Source organism: Hirundo rustica, chromosome 15 (assembly GCF_015227805.2).
Source record: "Hirundo rustica isolate bHirRus1 chromosome 15, bHirRus1.pri.v3, whole genome shotgun sequence".
Classification (NCBI taxonomy): Eukaryota; Metazoa; Chordata; class Aves; order Passeriformes; family Hirundinidae; genus Hirundo; species Hirundo rustica.
In genome coordinates, this window is record NC_053464.1 from 5,328,709 (window position 1) to 5,347,933 (window position 19,225).

At 44.2% G+C, this 19,225-nt stretch overlaps 1 protein-coding gene across 1 annotated transcript in view; it reads right to left on the reverse strand.

Annotated features, from left to right (window-relative positions):
* USP7 (ubiquitin specific peptidase 7) overlaps positions 1–16,226 on the reverse strand; it is a 69,785-nt gene extending 53,559 nt beyond the window's left edge. Inside the window, exon 1 of the mRNA XM_040078720.2 lies at positions 15,763–16,226. Within this exon, the coding sequence (XP_039934654.1) occupies positions 15,763–15,844 (82 nt within the window). The 5' untranslated portion in view covers positions 15,845–16,226. The remainder of the gene's footprint in view (positions 1–15,762) is intronic.
* Positions 16,227–19,225: the final 2,999 nt, after the last annotated feature.

Sequence of the window (19,225 nt, forward strand, 5' to 3'; positions counted from 1 at the left end):
CTCACTACTCACACTTTTTTTGCTCCAGTTAGTCCATTCACATTTCCTGCTACAACTTAACCCCACAAATGCTCTCACTATTTGGAGTACATCTCTGGAGCATACAAAGGCAGATTTTTTTTGGCAGTGTTCCCCTCTACTAGATCCTCATTGCCTCTCTTTTTCCTGGACTACTTTTCCCTGACTTTAAAACTGCTGAGAGTTTTCCTTGAAGGGGTGTGAGCATGGGATAGTGCATGGCAGTGGATCCCAGGGGAGAAGAGAAAAATAAACCCAAACACAGAGGTACACCACAAACTGTCTAGTATGTAATTCCTGGCACTTCCTTAGCTCCAGACCTTTTTCACCAAAAAAATTCAATTAACAAGCCATAGGATGTTCCTTCTTTCAGAAGCAGAGAAGACATGATTTAAGACATCTTGCTGAAGAAATAGAAGTACATAGAAAAAAAAGAAGTATCTGCAATTGATGTGCATTATTTGCAGGTTTTTCACTGAAAAGTGACTAAATTTTTTATTCTTTAAACTAACTGAAGCAGGGAGTTCCAATTTAAATGCCATTACAGTCAGGTCTGACCCAAACCTGAAACAAGCTCCAGATGTTATTGGTCAAAGTCGGAATTAGAGCAGGATTTAAGAATTACTAGAGACAGTAATAATCTAACTGCAACTGTTATCCCTTCCGGAAGGGGAAACTTTTTCTCTGCAAATAAGAAAGAGACACACTGTGCCTTTGCAATAAAGAATAAGAAGAGATATAAAAGACAGTTTTTAAAAAGGAGAAGATAAAATAGACAGGGACTGAAAAGAGAATGGTTACTTTAGTGGTTATTTTGCTGGAGGTTATCAGGGAGGAGAAGCTGCTCCCTGGGACACCGCTCTCAGACCAGCAAAAGAACCAAGCCATCCCTCTGAAAGAACATTCAGTTATTTTACCTACAAAACCACGTGGCTCCAAGTGGCAGTTCTGTGTTTATCTGGCTGGTAACACAACAGTGGCATACTTCAAACAGCTAAGCTACACAACAGGAAATTTATCTGTGCACATGTAACAGGAGAGTTTTTACCTGTTTAAGCTTGTTCACAAACCTCACCAGACACAACACATTGCCTAGATTTTTACCTAGGAGATGTATCTTTTCCCCCCTTTACATCCTTTGACCATGAAAATGTTAAAATAAACTGTTAATTCATATGGCCAAGATCTGGTATTTTAATGTCCCTGTGGATATTTTATTATTGATGCATTTTCAGCAAACTTAAGATCAAAGAAACCCCACAAGACCAAAAAGAGAAACAGACAAGGGGACACAGTAAGTACACCTCTGTACATCTGAGTACATCTCACCTGGACTTGGACAATCTGAGTAAACAAGATATTTCCCTAAACATCTGGATGATAATCTGTGGGATGCTAGAGATCCCTGGGATTTTATCAGAAAACTTCTATCAAGCTGTACGATCTCCCCATACTGCCCTTCTCAAGGCAGGGCCAAGGGATTTAAGCCACCTGCAGCTGAATTGCAGGAGAGAGGCAATGCACCCCAAGGACCAGGCTGCACGCACAGGAGAAGTATCACATCCACTGCTGCTGGGTTGCACATGGCAAGATAAAAAGGTATTCCTTCAGTGTTCAAAACACTGCAAATGCCACCCTCTCTGCTTTGAAAATTAAAATATTTACTTCAAAGTGCTGACACAGAATAAATGACCCCAGAACAAAGAGAAACACCTTTCAATTAACTTGCAGGCACCTGGTTTTAGCTTTTGCTATTGCCATCATACCTAAAACATGCAGTGTTCACAGCCAAATATGGGTTTATAACTGGGAGGAAGGGTATTTTCATTATTTTCTGCAAATCCTACTAGCAATCAACTCCACAAATTTCTTCCTTTTGAAGTAAACAGAAAGGCTACAAATATAAGAATTTCAATGCCAACAGCACTTATTCCCTGTCTGAATACAATCCAGCACCCCTGAAGTCTGAGCATACTCCAAACCCCTGCAAGCTTCCTTCTCAGGCACAATTCTCAACTCACCCTGCTGAGCTGTACAGGGAGCTTTCACTTGAATGCTGAGCTCCAGCTACTGGGGAAAAGGAAAGATTACTGCACACCCACCAACAAATGCAGCCCCCGTGCACTGGCACACATGCAGACAAACTCAAGGCACTGGCCCCAAGCACTCCAGCAGAATCCTGGCATCCCTCTGAAGCTGAGGTTAAGAACCAGAACGGAGAGACAAACTCCTGCTACACAACAGCACTGCCTGCACTGCATTAACTGCATGTTACACCTACTGTTCTAGGGACAACTATGATATTTCTTTTAGAGAAAAAAAAATCTGCTGGACGTGCAGAGTTTCCATGAGATTTTTGTTCTCAGTTTCAACAACTATGCAGATTGGCTCAACAAAGATACACCTTTCACACTTTCTGTTCTGTAAGTGAGGACTAAATCAGAAACAATAGTATTGGCATTATTTACAGAACTTAGGGTTATCTTAGTATTACTGACACTATTATTGTAATATTTGATTTACATAAATACCTTATCTGAGATTAAAGAAATGACCCTGCATTTTATTTCATATACTAGTCTACTTGGTCTGGCCAGATCTTGAACAGGATCAGCAACCCAAGTGCCAGCAATACAGTGTCTCAACATCCAACAATCAGAATCTGTGCTTACACAGGTCCATAACTTTCATGATGCTCTGTCTTCAGGGGGAAACAAAGAAAACCAGGAGACAAAAATCCTGAGTTCTGGCGCATTAAGGGTTTTCAGTTTTTGAGTTTTGCTCCGAAGTACAGAGAGGATGAGTGAAAACCTCGGCAGGTACAAGATGTACACAGATGGCAGGTACACGATGTGCACACAAGAGCTGTTCCTGCCACTGCTGGCTCCTGCTACCTCACTGGTGCTCTATAAACTCTTCAATGGTCACATGCCCTTCAGTAGAGCTCGAACAACTTAACTCCAATCCTTAGACTTTATTATCGTTGCTTGAAAAAACACATCTCAAAGAGCTGGTAGAACTCTGTGGAAAGAAGAAGGTATTTCTCACCACTACAAGTGGCATATCTACAGCAATTTGTATTTTCTCCCAAATCTTACAACACAGAAAGTGATTAAGCAATCTGGGTAGGCCATAAATCAAATTATTCAGGTATATTCAGATGCTGAACTACCATTAAAATAGCATCTTAAAATAGCTTTTGCTGCTGCTGAACATTACTGAGACAGTCCAAATTTCTCTGCAGATCAAGGAGGCAGCTACACACATTCAACCACTACAGTTACATGGACTTACTACAGTTATTCTGGACTTACAGATCTTGGTGAGTGAATTAACATGGGAAAGAAAAACAGTAGGGTGAGGAAAGCATTCCAGCTCCCAGAAATTTCAGGCCCACTCAACACAGCCAAGTATACAGCTATCTTTTGAACACAGGCTGAACTTCTGAAGTGAACATATACCACTAAAAATTCCATGTCAGTGAGTGCTGGCACCACTCCCTGCCTGGCAGGCAGTTAACACACCATCTTCTTTCTCAGGGGCAGCAGGAAAAATGAGCAGGTATCTCTCCAGCCTCTCCTCTGCTCAGGTCCAAGGAGCACCTGGACAAGGCTGCAACCAAGAACAAGGCATTCTTCCCATCTGCCCACTTCTCCAGGTGCCCTTCTGAACTGGACCAGGAGGCAGGGCACGTTTCTCTTTTGGAAGCAGTTAGATGTTTTCAAAGCTTCTCCTCCCTAGGCAGCCCCTCCTCTACCTTTGGTGCACGCTCACCTGGAAACAGAGCAGTGTCCTGCCATCCCAACAGCTCACCCAGCTGGGAGATGGCTCACCAGGACGGAAGTGCTGTCAGGAACAGGACTGCTATGGGGTGCAGTACATCCCCAATGGAGAAGCAAGTTACCAAATTAATAACCCCTCCCCAAATTTCTGAGCACGATGTAGAAATCAAAATTGCACATTAGCAGCAGAGGGTTTACCACACTGAGAGTTTAACAAGCTTCTCACAGAAGGGAACAGTCCATATTTAGGGTAGAAATCAACCATAATTGCTCAACAACTCCACTTACTTAAAAAAATTTCTTATTCCAGAAAACACAAGTATCTATTTACAAAGCTGTATGCTGCCAAAATTTTAAATACTTCTATTGTACACCCATCCTTTGATTTAACAAAGCATGCATCTGAGGTGGTTAATGTGCATTTCAAGGTATATTAAAAATAAGAGATCAAAAATTAGCATTAGTCCAGGTAATCTCTGCCAACATTTTGCTCCAGCTATTCTAACTAGACCCTGTCTAGAATTAAGCTCATCAGTTCTAAGCCAGTTTTAACTTCCTAGGTCCAACCGGTGAATGCGATGCTAATAGCAACAGGCACACTTTAAGCTGAATTCAAAATGACAGAAATTTCATGCATCTTCTTCTGCAAGCTTTCCAGATCAGGAAGCAGGTTAACTCTGAAACTCTATGCTTCTAACACACCTGCTAAAAACCTTTATTATCCAACCATATTCCAGAAATCAGTGTCTCCTGTTTACATTAGTACCATCACACTGGCCAGAAAGCTTGGCTGATCAAACAGCTGCACTAAACACCAACTCCAGGTCTGAATGCAAGCTAGAAATTTTTACCCCACACGAAAAGACAACTTGGACAGAAGACATTTAGATAATAATTGAATTTAAATTATTATTTAAATTTATAACTTATATTTTGTATTATTTAGATTTGTGATTTAAAACGGTAACTGATTGACTTTTTAATATGTACTTGAATCAGAAAATAATAATCCACTTTGTACAGGTGAAAAAACTGAAGACCCTTCACATATATCTCCAAGTGGGAAAATGCAAGAAACTGTATTAAGCTACTAGGAATACCCTTGTGGGAAGAAAAGAAAAAAAGTAGTAAAAGAAGTGAAGACATTCAGAAGCAGACCTGTAATAGGAACAATTTCATCCCCAGAAGTGGTTTGCATCTGAACAACATTCAATTTTTATAATGGTAAAACCATGCATCTGCACTAAGAGCTCTATAAACTTGGATTTTATACCTTTGGAACTTTGCTACAGCCCTGCAATGCATTTCTTGGGGGAAGACGAGCCCAGGTGCCCAATAAAGGGTCTTGGGTATGTTTTAAAAACAAGTTATAGAAACCATGAATGGCTTAAGAATTTTCTCATCCTCCTACCTCCTCAATAAAGCTAACCCACTTGTCTGTGGGACCAAATAATAAAGCAGAGCAGTGAACTCAGCTAGGTTAAAAATAAATAAAAAATAGGGAAGTTATTGTAAATTCAGATCTCTTCATTCCTCTTCTTATGAGCAAGGAGGCAAAAGGAAAGCACAGAGGTCAAAAACCCCTGCTCTGGAAGACAATCTCTTCTCTGTAGCAATGTTAAACTGAACTAGACACAACTCTTCCCCTGGCTCTCAGCAGCATGCCAAAGTCATCTGACATAATGAAGTCTGGTGCCCAGACCAAAATCAAGGACCTTCCCTGCAGCTTGTGCTCAGTTTTGGGTTAAGCTCCTCTTTTGTGCAGGCATTCTCAGCTGGACTGCTGCACAGCCACCTGACACAGGACCAGTCGAGAGATTCCTGGGATGTGGGAGATGCCTCTGACTCCAGAGAGGTCAAGCATGCACACCTGCTAAGTGGGCTTCTGCTGGACTAATTTAAGCAAAAGCCAGGTAATAATTATAATAATCTTGAACAAAATGGGCCTTCAAAATGCAGACTGTGTTGAATTCAGTGCTACTGGTACAACTCCTCCAGCAAAAGCAAGTGTTTACACATTTGGATAAGCAAAGCTCCTATGGCTCAGTTTGAGACCTTGTGTATGCTTTACTTCAAGCAATCACATACAATTCTTGGATTTGATCACAGTTTTGCTCTTCGAAGGTGGCATAAAATATCTGAATTTTTATTAATCTTAATTATTAGTTGGAATACAGATTTACACAAACACTTCATGAGGGTATGCATGATCTGAAAGACACCAGATATACATACTGAGGAGAACCACTTGAGGCACGGGCACTCAGTGCACTCAGTTCATTGTAACTGCAGGATGCTGAAAGGTCTTATACAATTAGTTGGAATGTTTTCTTAATCCAGCAAGAAAGGCCACTGACCAATAAAGCTGAAGTGCTTTTCTCTCAAGTTTAAAAGCCTGAAGACAGATGCTGAGGCTCCACAGATCTCTCTTCAGTGGCAAAGCCAAGAGGCTCAGTCCCACCTCTACACCGCAACCTGTCCCAGAGCCAGCTCAGCTCCTGCTCAGCTGCAGGGACTGGAGAGCCCCTGGGTCTGACTCCTGATCTCCAGCCAAGCACAGAGGACACAACAGTCACACCTTATCAACAGGCAACTGACACAGGCACAACAGAGGTCCATTGTTGTGCAACTTTCTAATTAGTTTCCCATTCATCCGTGCTATTATCAAAATCAAGAGGGTTTCCCCAGCAGAGCTCTGCTGATAAGCAAAGGAGCTGCACAGCTGTCCCTCCTTCAGAGGGAAGCCACAAGAATCCTTTCCAGTAAGGACCACATCCTTCCCACAGCAGCCCTCTCTCCTGCTCTGGGTGATACACTCCAGGGCACAGGTATTAGGTGAAAGCACAAGCCTGATGAATCAAATAAGTTGAAAAAAATCAGACAAATCTGCTGAGGATAAGGAAGTATTTTAAAATCACTATGGAACTGTATATTTGAAGGAAAAAACAATTATTATAAAATTCTGTGGTTAAACTTTCAGAATTAACTACTTTTAAAGAAATTATTAGTCAGTTTTTAGTTCTGGCAGATTTGGGATTGATTTTATTGTTGCTTATTTTTACATCCTCAACCATAAGGATACTTTTAGAAAGAAGAAAAAAAAATAAAAACCCTGACATTTTTATGGTTACTTTCATGGCATGACAGAAATAGTACTAAGTGTTATATTAGTTTTTAAGGGGACTGCTTTTTTTGATGCAAGAGTGCAAGAAGTATTTGAACCAGTCAGACTGAAAGAGAGGAGGCGAAAGTCACGCAGGAAGAATAAGAAGAAGGAGGAAAGCAGATGAAAATTGTGAAACAATTTTACTCTAATTGCTACTAGCAGGGAGGGCTTTGCATGTGCCTTGTGACCCACTGTTCAATTCATATAACATACAGACATATTTATCGCTGTGTTCAAACTTCTAATAATTTCTCCTGTTCTCCACAATTAGGTTCACCCCTTGATATTATTAAGCAACTAACACTTAACCAGGTGAAAAATTCTTTAGAAGAGGTCAATTCTGTGCTATTCCCAAGGAAGAAGGAAAACTAACTAATCCTTAGCTTGATTTAACAAACAATAAAAGGTTCACACAGACTCTGCTTAAGCAAATTTCCTCTTACAGCAAGTACACCTCCCATTGTCTTAGGACCTGAAGTCTGTATACCCAGAGAGCAGCATGTGAGTGTCCTGTCAGCTTCAACATCTGTAAGAGAAGCAAATTAACCATTTATCTAACTGGAAGAAATAAGATACGCTCTGAAGGAAAACTTGTGCCTAAAAATTGTTACCTGATCGTGGTGACCAGAAATATCTGGTGATAAGTAACCGAGACACATCTCACAACTACTGAGCAGCAAAGAGGTAGCTGCATCAAGAGAACTGTCTGGGTTTGTGAGCAGGAAGGGAGAATCCAAGTTCTGCCCCACCTCCAAATGAAGCGACCTCAGGTCTTGGAAAAAACCAAAGATGATGCAGAAATCACCATGCCCCTGTACTAGGATTCAGAATTCCACTTTGACTGAGACAATACACATTTCTAGATGGAGGGGAAGAAAGAAAAATAATAAAAAAAAAAGAAAATGTTCACTCTCCAAACGTTTCTCAATCTCTCCATTCTTTTCCAGCAATCAGAGACTGTCAAGACTAAAAAATGCAACAGGTTACTGTCCAAAACTGCATAGTGCTAAACAGCACAGTCATATGGGGGCTGAGGCAGCCTGGTAGGACCAGATCCATAACGGTCCCTTATCAGAGCTGATGGACAAAATAGCAACGCATGGAAATAGAGACCCCAGGCACAGGGTGGCCAGCCTTTAGATCCTAATACCTGCACACTGGAATGCTGGAATACAAGCCTCTGCCATTGCCACAACCATGTCCAGCACAGTGGGAGAACTGCAGAACATGGGCAAGCTCAAAGCACCTACCCCGAGTCCTCCTCCTCTGCTGAGGAATATGGGCTCAGCCGCACAGGAGCAACACGAGCGGATAGCACAGCTGCTCCAGTGCCTCGGCAGGGGGGCTTCCTCCCACAACGTGCTGGTCTCATATTGGGAAGCCTGTTTCTCTTCTTAAAAATGTAATTTCTCCCTTCTTAAAGGTCATATATTAAAATAAGTAACATCATTTATTACCTTATCTACTAAAGATAGATGTAACATCTGTACATTTTAAATTCACTGACTAGGCATTTTATGAAATCGATTCACACCATTGATGCCTGATCTATTAATCAGAAAGAATATTAAGTTGTATTTGAAGTTTAAAACCATCACCAAGTTTTAATAGTTACTCTCACACTTTCATCAAAATCTCCACCTGAGTTTTGCTGAACAGTACCAGGAATATTAGAAAACTCACTAAAATACATGGGGAGGAAAATCTCTGTTGTGGGAATACACAACCATTCCTTTTTTCAAACATGGCAGAAATTCATCCAGTTGTTGTATTAGGGTAACATCACATTTACAACCCTAATCCAGAACTGTTCTTAGACCTTTACCAAAACACATATGCACAGCTGGAGATGCCATATTCTTAAAAAATACCCTTACACTGCACCTTGTGAAATCATCAGATGATCAAGATTAGAGCTCAGTGAACTCCAATGATGTTCCTACACATTATTTGCTATTTACACTAGGAAAAGAGAAATTATGAAAAATTACCTTAATAATTTTCACAGATTTCTGCATTCAAATCAAGTTCTACTGGAGTGCATTAAACCCCTTAACACACAACATTTAAAGCTCCAATTTCTGTTTCCCAGTAATTTTATGTTTTATATCAAAGAGATGTGACTATTTATTAAAAGAACTCATCACCTCTCCTAGATTGCAAATCACTGCAGCACTGCTAAAAAAAAAAAAAAAAAAAAAAAAATCTATTTTGAACTTTCTCCTTATAGGACATTCCAGCTCACTATCCACGTTGTCTTTCCCTGGCTTGCAATATGCTTTGGAGTGCCAGCCGAGGGGCTCTGGTGCAGAACAGCTGATGGTGTTCAGGACACCTGGAAGGCTGTCTAGATCCACACACCAGCACGTATGCAAGAACAGGCTGAGGGAACAGTGTTTTTCCTTCCTCAATTTAAGGAGGATGTTCCTGGCACACCTTCTCTGAGTGGCATCACTCTGGAGCTCACTTTACAGCTGCAGTCAGGGAGAACTCAGGTTTGCAGACAGTGCAAACTGCTCTCCTAAGACATTTGACGCTACAGAGCATGATGGCTTTGCTTAAATCTTCACTATTATATGGGTCAGGAATTACTTATTTTGGTAATGTTTAAAACAGTTGCCAAACAGCAATTAAAAACACTAAGTGAGTGTTCAATACTATGATATATTGATTACAGTATGGAATTAAAATTTTTCAAAATTTATCACTTAATCTCCGTATTTTAATGCATTTTGCCTAACAAATATACCCACCATGCTGTACACTGGACAATCAAATTGTGATATTCTAGATCATAACAAGCCCAACATAAAACTGTTTTCAAATGTATTTTTAAATTCTGAAGAGAATCCCCAAGATTCTTAAGACACTACAGTAAGACTAACACTGTCTTCCCCAGACTGGAAATACTCAGCACAGTATTTTCAAAATCCATCTACTAATTCCCAGAAGCCTAATTATTTCTAGTGGACAAAAATCTCAGCCTTCTAGGGAATCTAGGCAAATCAAAGTCAGAATAAGACTATTTCCAAGCTGATCATTCTTCATTTTGCTGGCAAGTCATTCAAACCCTACTCAATTTTTAGAAACCTATAGAAATAGTTTTACTACAATCAGCAAAGCAAGATGAAAAATAAATGGATTAGCAGAAATGTTAAAATGTTGCAGTCTAAGCCTGCAACAATACGCACAGATTATGCTACAGCCATAGCCACTGATTAGGGACACTCACTCTTTTTGCTACTATATGAAATTAAAATGCTATAACCACTGCAGCAAAATACATTAAGCGACCAATGGAAATATTTCAGAAAACAACACTATATATTTAATAACTTGATAAATAAGATAGCCTGCCTCCAGCCCCCCTTGTACTTGTCAGAACACTTTTTACTAGCTGTTAACCTTGTTGCTGGTAATGTCAAATCAGTATGTAGTAATGTTGAATATATTAATACACATGTATTTCTGGGGGAAGAGCACACTTGCTATGGATTACTAATAACTTGTATTGCAAGCCATCCAATATTTTACTCCTTCACAATCGACAGCCCTAAGCCCTACAGCCCCAAGATACAAAGTCCAACTACAGCAACTGATCTGAGACACCTCAAAGAACAAACTAAAGCAAACAATGCCCTATTTTAAATTTATTATCATTCAAGAAAAATTGGATGCTTCACAAGCTTTAAACCAGTTCATTTTCACCCTTACCCCAAATATCAAATGATGTCATGCAAGATGTACTGGCTAAACTGGTTTAACTGCTAAAGGCTGGATGCACTGTTTAGATTTTCTTGTGATAAATTACTTTGCAGCAATGAAACTGATTCGGTTAGTTTTAAACAACTATCTTCACCTGCTTTTTTAAAGTACTTCGGGCTCTTATTACTTCTCCTCACACAACTTGACAGCTTGCTACTTCACTTTGTTTAACTCCCTAGGACCAACAGGGAGCAGTTTTTACCACTTCCGAATTCAGTCAACAGCATGGAACAACCGGAGTGCTGTAAGGAAGTCTGAGATACACGGCTCATCCTGAGGAGTGTGCGACCTGCACTTCCCTCTGAAGCTTGCACACACTTTCCACTATTTCCACTTCTTCACAGAGAGTTTACTAAATCTGACAGCTTACTGAGAACAGTTTATGGAGAATGCACAGAAGGAACTCCAGACACAGCTTGTACTCTCCAGAAGCCACCAAGGCCGTTTTCCTGGCTGGCATGAAGTGGCTACTTGAGAACAATCCAATGCACATCTTCTCCCAAAGCCAAGCAAGTTGTTTCCAGAGCTACCAAACATGATCATTATTGGGAGCAAGAGGCCAGGCCTGGTTCTCTGCTTTAGGTATAACACCAGAATTAACCTAATTTTGCTTATTGTCCACTGCATCAGCATTTTTATATTCCCTCGCTTGACCATCATCTGTTTCACGAAAAACGTTGGAGAGGGGAAGGGGCAGGAAGAACACATAAATAAGCAGATACCCACAGCTGTATAATGAAATTTGTCTGCATATTCTCCTCTCAAACACACAGCTCCATTTTATCACCACCTGGCTAAAAGCAACAGAAGATAGCAAAGGAGCACAGGGAAAAAGAGGGATACAGGCCTTCAGGAGGAAGGCACAGAAGCAAGCAGAAAAAGAAGTGAACATTAGGTTATGTATGCAAATGATATTAAATTGCCAGGAATTGAGAATACTAATGAGGACAAAACATGAGAGGGAAGCGAGCATTTAGAAGACAGGCAAAAATAAGTTAAGTATTTGAGACCAGTATTCCACACTGGGTCTGAAATCTAGCAAATTCTGTCCGTAATGAGCAAAATAGGAATGAGCAAGGAGCACAAACTTTCAGTTGCATGAAAACTGCAAAGTAGTGTGCTTTTAAACTTTTCACATACACACAAACATGTCAGTTTTTTCCTAGGGTTTTCTGGTATGTATCTTGCAGCATTTCACCTGCAATTCAAGTCTCAACTTTAAACTGCCCAAATTAAAGGAAAACTTAAAAGATAGCATTGCGGGAGAGGCTGCAGAGCTGACACAAGGACAGAACACAAGTGTGCAAGCTGAACTACCAGTCACTGCATGTTCCCTGCCTGTGACACTGTGTTGCCAAGCCTGTGCTGGCTACTTCAGGGAAGAAACTTCCGTAAAGAGAAACACATGCACCTATGAACTATGGGTAGAGGCTGAACCTACAAAAAAAAAAAACAGATTCAAATTATAAACAAGGGAAATTTACAGTTATTAAACTGCAAATGAGACTTCTCATGAAAGAACTCTATGCAATATGTAACTGTAGACTTGTATTAAGTCCTTTGTAGCTCACATATTTGTGAAAAGATGTTACAGAGGAAGCATATATAAAGTATCAGACTTGGATTCCATTACACTATGTAGAGCAACTCACTAACAACGCTAGAGCCCTAATTCTTTGCATGATAAAGCAAACTAAACACCCTACTTACAGTACAGAAAAAACTAATATTTCTTCCACTAAATTTATTTAGCATACAAATAAACTCTGCAGAATTTCCACAGGATAATTTACTAATCAACAGCCCAAACTGTTAATTTATCTAACACCCAGGCACCAACGGCTCATCTGCACACTCCCACTCTGTTTCGGCCCAAAGGCAGGCAAGGCACCCAGAATCACACGCTTTTATGCAGCAGTGAATAAATGATGGGTGCACACGGAATCCAGGACCAGAGACAGAATTTGGCCAGGTAACTGTCAGCATCTGTGCTAGCTCAAGCTGCCCTTCTCGTTCCCTCCTACCCCAATGCCAAACCCTCACCACATTCACACAACACTAAATGGGGCTGCAGAGTGAACCCAATAACAGCCTGAACTGCATTTTAACCCCTCTCTTTCTGTTTGTAATAGTCACAGAGAGGGGCAGCAGCACCATGTGCTGGTGTGGCACATGAGGAGACAACCAGCAGCAGCAAACACTGTGTTGTCCAAGTGTCCCATCAGCTTGGGAAGTAGCTGCCTTCAGCTAAAGGACACAGCTCCTACTACACTGCTCTGAAATTTGAAGTTTCTCTGTCTACATATCACTACTGCCCAGCCCCTGTAAGGCTAAAGCTGATTACTAACACCCACAGGTAACAGGACTAAATACACAAAGGGGTGACTGGTAACACAGCAGCACTGTAGCAAGTACTGCAAGCAGGTCAGGCTACAACACCCTGGTCCTGCTGAGCCTGTACCTGGCCCTAGCCACACCTGTCACTGCTTCTTTCCTCCATCATGCAGAGATGAATTTTCCTTTCTAAAGGGAATGTCTTCATCCCTCATGAAGTCCAAAAGCCCTGTCCAGTAGTACTTTTATTTACACAGAGTGTCCATAAGGTCATCAAGGAAGAGTAAATTAGTCATAAGGGAAAGAGGAGGGGAAAAAAACAGGGACATGAGAGCAAACACTCAAAATACCCTAACTGATTCAACTCTGAAGAGTTTAATTCCACACTTTGATTACTACATCTGAAATGGTTATTTCACTCTTTAAAAACTGTTCATCCAGTGTAGCCGTACACAGACTAAGCAAACCTTCAAGTAATTTAAAATCAAGATGTGCAATTTTCCACTGTGCATTCTTCACATGCCTCCTAAATCTAATGTGATCATTCACTGAAGAATGGCATCCAATACTGCTCTGTGCGTGTTAAAATTAAGCTAACTACATGTTATTAAGTCTTTTCCTAACTGCTTGAAAACATCTCTAAAGAAAGCACAAACACCCATATATTAAGATGATGACCATTATTTTACACATTAAATTAATAGATACCCATGATGTCAACTTTTAATAAAAGTTAGCAATAATCTGATCTCTGCAGTCCAGTAAAATGAACATGTTTCTCTAAGAAAAATCAAACTTATGGGAACAAATCTCCAAAGGCTAAACTTTTCTGGTTTTGCTTTTACATAAATGGGCAGTTCTGTAAAGTCTCAAAAATTACCAAGTTTGTCATATCAGTTGGAATTAACTGTGTGCGGTCTAATAGATTTCAAACAGATTTCTGAGACAATGATAAATTCTCTGTATCACTATGTTGACATGTGCACAGACTCTTCCCTCCAATGGAGGTGGCTACCAGCATGATTTTCACAACCATCACAGGGATTTCTGCATGCATTTTGGACTCCCATATTCCCAGTGGCAGAGGGGTGCAATCCAGAGAAGTTCAAGACACCCTTAACTGCATAAAAACATCCAGCATGTCACAGTGAGCCCAGCATGGTGGCGCATCCAGCCCACAAAATTCAAAATAAAAAGAGTAAACCTAGTTAATATTCTAAAGGACTTGAAAAGGACACTGAGAAAAATGCAGATTACTAAAGACTATCAAACAATCTGATGAAAACTGCAACCCACAAGATGCTAATATTTGTATGTATACGAATAGGAGGTATATTTTAAATCATCTCCTTTTACATATCTGTCCTATTGTACGGAAACATCAATCTGGAGATTTTACTAAAACAGAAATGAAGAGTAACTTAGACAGTAGATAAGTTTTAGCCAGTATTGTATGAAATAGACACTTATGTTTTAAAAAACCAGGTTTTATGTAATGACCTTCTAATCTTGAAATGCAATCTCACCAGTCACTGTGACAAACTTCCACTGAAACACCTTCACTCCTTCCAATTTCAATGGCCATTATTTAGCAGAAAGCTACATTAGCTAAGTCAATTGACCCGTTTTCAAGTAAAATATCTCGTGCTGGTGAGTATTTATGTCACTCTTCACTAGAACGGCTGAATGAGAATTGTCATCTTCACAGGCAGGCATTCTAAACGATATTTAGGTAGTTAGTGATTTTGACCTCCAAGTCAATCGGTAGGAGCAGCTACCTCACTGTGGCCGTCCTTCCTTTGGAAACGAAAACCCCACCGTACATTTACCCAAAATAATTTTACAGCGTTGAATTCAGATGGAAGGTGTTGTTCAGAGGAGGGGAGGGCGCGCAAAAAACATCACCACTATGTAAAATAAAGAGAAAGGGAAAAAAAAAAAAAAAAAAGGCCCCGCTAAAGGCACCACTGGAGACTACACCGGACGGGGGTAGGGAACATGCAAACGTAGTGCCTCCTTTATGGAGCCAGCGCAACTGCATGACGGTGCAGGATGCGGGCCGCGGGCTGTGCAGGCGCTACACATGGCCAGCGCTGCCCGCCGACCCGCGCAGGCCCGGCCGGCAGCGGGTTCTGTAAATAACCCTCGGAGGAGGGTTAATTAAAAATGGCGAGCAGCGTAGCTGCCTGCATACAATGAGCGGCCGGGCAGGGCAGGGCTGCAGCCCCCCGCCCGCCCCGCCGGCCAGCCCCGCGACAGCCGCGTCCCTTTCGCCCGCCCCACGCAAAACCGTGCCCCGGAATCACGACAACTACTTTGACCGGACCCCCGTGCCCCCCCGGCTCGCCCCCATGCTCGGCGGGAGGCTCCGAGGGTCCGGGGCCGCGGGGCTCCTTTTGTAGCGGCTCTTCCCCCGCGCCCTCCCCCTCCCGCGGTGCGAATTCCTGCGGAGCCCCCCGGGCCGCCTCCCCGGCCCCGCACCGCAACTTTCCCCGGCGTCCCCCCGCAGCCCCGGCGGGCAGCGCTCCCCGCGCCCCGGAGGAGCCGGGACCAGCAGGAGCGGCCAGGGCAGAGCGTGTTTATCGCGGAGGGCGGCCCAGGAGCCCCGAGGGGACGCGGCGGCGGGGGAGCCCCGGGAGCGGGGCAGAGGGGGAAACTCTCCGTGGAGTTGCGGGCGCGGGCCCTGCCCGGCTTTACCTTCCATCTCCATGTCCTCGGGCTCGCTCAGCTGCTGCTCCCCGGGCTTCTGGTGCTGCTGCTGCTGCTGATGGTGGTTCATGTCGGGCTGGGGCTGGGGCTCGGCGGCGGCGGGCTGGGCCTTTCCCGCGGGGGGCTGCGGGCCTGTGTCGGGAGGGGAAGGGGCGGAGGAGCGGCGGGGCCTCGGCAGCGGCCGGGACTGAGCGCCCGGCTCTGGGGGCTGCGGCGGGGCTCCGGCGAGTAGGGAGCGGGGCGCCGGCGGAGGCAGCGAGACGCGCACGTATTTGCTCGCTATTCGCCCAATCTCGGCGGCGGCACCCGGTCGGGGAAAAGGGGCTGGGAGGAGGGACCGGCCGGGGGCGGCGGCTTCCCCGGGGCCCGGAGGGGAGGGGACCGGGAGGGGGGGACGGGAGACCCGGAGTCAGGGCCCGGTGGCGCCCGGCGCTTCCCCTTCCCCCGGCGAGGTGTCCGCGGCGCTGCGAAGTCGGGGAGGCGCCGCGGGGCCCCTGCCGTGCCCTCCCGCCCCCCCCGGCGCCCCGGCACCGCCGCTGGCCGACGCCCGGCTCGCCGCTCCCGGCCCGCGGGCCGCCCCCGTCGCCCGAGCCCCGGCGCGCTGCTGCCGCTCCGCCGCCGCCAGCGCTCTGTGCCTCAAAATGGCGGCTGCGGTAACGCCGTGAAATGTCACATCCGCATGAGGGGGAACAGCCCCGCAGCCGAGGAGGGAGGGAGCGAGCGAGAGAGGGAGGGGAACAGCGCAGCGGCCGCCGCCGCCGCCCCAGGAGGCCGGAGGGGCGGGGACAGGGGCCGGCCGGCGCCGCCGCCGCGGCCTCTCCGCAAGGCCGCCGCCACCTGCGCGGGGAGCGCCGCGAACGCGGCTCTGCGCTGCCCGCCGGGCCCTTCGCGGCCGCCGCGGCGGAGACCCCGCTGCTCGCCCCGGCTCCGGCTGGCGGGGGCCGCGCCCTGCGCTCGCCGTGCGGGCCCGGGCGAGGAGCGGAGGGAGCCCCGCACGGCCGCGCACCGACACCGGCCGCCTCGCGCGGGCTCCGCGGGGCTCCGGCCCGGCTCCGGCGGGGCCCCGTGGGCTCGGTTGGCCCTTGCGCCGGGGCCCGCGGCTGTGCGCCTGTGCGGGGACTCACGGCGGAGCCTCCCCCGCACGGGGCTCGGCCGGGCCGGGGGCTCTGGAGCGGCCGTGCCCGAGGTGGGCCTTGCGGGGATCGGCCCGTCCCTGGCAGACACCCTTTGCCTCTTGTGCGGCACGGAGCGGCGGGTAAAGGACGCGTTTGCGTGATGTGTGGAAAGGGAAGAATCTGCTGTAAACAAGACTGTCCCGCCCCTGCGTGCCCCTATTTTGTCACGAGCCTCGTGTGGAGGATGTAGTCGCTCCCAGGGAAGAGAAGACCTGTCTGTTTTCCCGGGATGGACGGAGAAGGCAGGGGTGCAGATGAAATAGATAACACCTGACTGGTCCGGGCTGCGGTTACAGCAATGAAGGAAGCAACTTCATTGAAGGGTGAAAGTGTAGTTGGAAGGCCGTGGGGAGTTCCATTAAACAGTCCAGTGTTTACTTCAGGATCCTGGGAAACAGGCAGCAGGATAGTCTCTAAAGGGAAGGACGCAGAACATGCAAAATTGGGCCTCCTGAAGGGACTGAAAATACACCTGAGCAGACAGTGCTGGTCTGCCTGCAAGTAGATAAATGAGTTATTTGTTTTTCTGGTTTATAAAATGAGCAAAGCAAAACCAATCTGAGGGGAAAATTGGACACGTCTGGCTTCTCAGCAGCACAGGGGTAGGCAGGGAAGGAAAATAATTTCCAGGTGTTGCATGTGAAACCCTGCCTTAAGAAGTAAATTCCAGGTATAGAAAAATGGAAAAATAAGCAAAGATGAGGATAGTAGTGGGAGGATCAGGTTTTACAGCATTTAATTTGATAGCTTGCCTCTCAAAAAGTATATTCTGACTTTTCCTGTTGTCGCTCTGAATTTTCAATAGCTTTTTTAAAGAAAAAATGAATTACAAATCTGGAAATTATTTGTTGTTATTGACCCAGACAAAAACATGAAAAATCTGCCAAATCTGGGTTTACAGTATCACAGCAAAAGAGGGAGACTGGGACAGAGGTTCAGACAGAGATTGATGCACATATCTTTAGTCTCCTCATGTCCTAAACTTTGAGTTCCCCACTGCCAGTCTTTCCCTATAATTATCTTCCAGAACAATTACTCGTTCCTAACGACTTCCATTCCAACCTCCTAAATCATACACAGGTTTAAACTCATCCCTCCATCCTCCCTTCCAAGTGATCCCCAATACAGGATGAACCAGTATGTCACAAGAAGGTGGCTACGGATTATTACCTGATTCTTCAGCCATGGACACTGGGCTTGTGGGCAAGCAACAGCTGAGGAAAACAATTTCACTACTGCAAAGAATGAGTCCCTAAAATTAACTCTAGGCAAATGTTATCATAAGGCTTAAAATCATTCTTTTGTATGCAAAAACTTTTCTGAGCTTCAGTACATTTTAAGGTAGATAATTTTCCAAAATTGTTGAAATATTGTTCCAAACTTCCTACTGTTTTAGGGGACTAAAAATTGTGCAAAATTCATCTGTACGAATTCTTTACTGTAGAAAAGTGGAAAAGGTCATATTGAAGAGAAAAGCAGGAATTTTCCTGTCATTAGCTGCGTGTGGGGACAATGCATCATCAGTTTGTAAAAGCAGCATATACAAATCCAGCACTTGATTGTATATTCCTAATTTAAGTCAACTTTATCTTTTGAGAGTCCAGCTACAATAAGATCTAAAGTACCTTAAAATGTTTTGAAAAGAGATATAAAAATGTGTCATTTTTATTGTGCAAAAATAGCAAAAATCCATTGAGAATGGATTTAAGTATTTATATTTAAGAGGGAATAAATTTTAAGTGTGGGTATATAGCAATGTCAAATGCATTTATGAAATAATTAAATAGCAGGCATTTTATACCATCAGCCAGTGATTGTAGCAGTGTGATTTGATTGTTTCTAAGCAGGAAATAGAAATCATATTAACTGCTGAGCCTAAGGTGAAGTCCAGATCTCAACATGTGCTAACACTTTGTCCTAACTACATGAATAATACATCTGTTGAATATTCCTGACCCTTTTCCACTCCCTCCTGAACTTTTCTGCTCTCCTGCACAAGACACAAGGGCTCTGTCCTTTGAAGGAAAGGACGGTCACCTCTGTATAACCGCCTGGCCACTTCTCACTGCCTGCACTCCAGCACTGATTCCAAATCACTTACTCATCCAGCTGATCTATAAATGCCTCCTATTTTCTTAAAAATCTGTTTCTGCACTGCACACCACATCCTCCTGTGACTCCTGTCCACTGTAGTTCTGATGGCAAATTCCTTGTGCAGGAAAGCTGGGCAAATCTCTGGCATGGGTTACTAATATTTACAGAAAACTAAATACCAT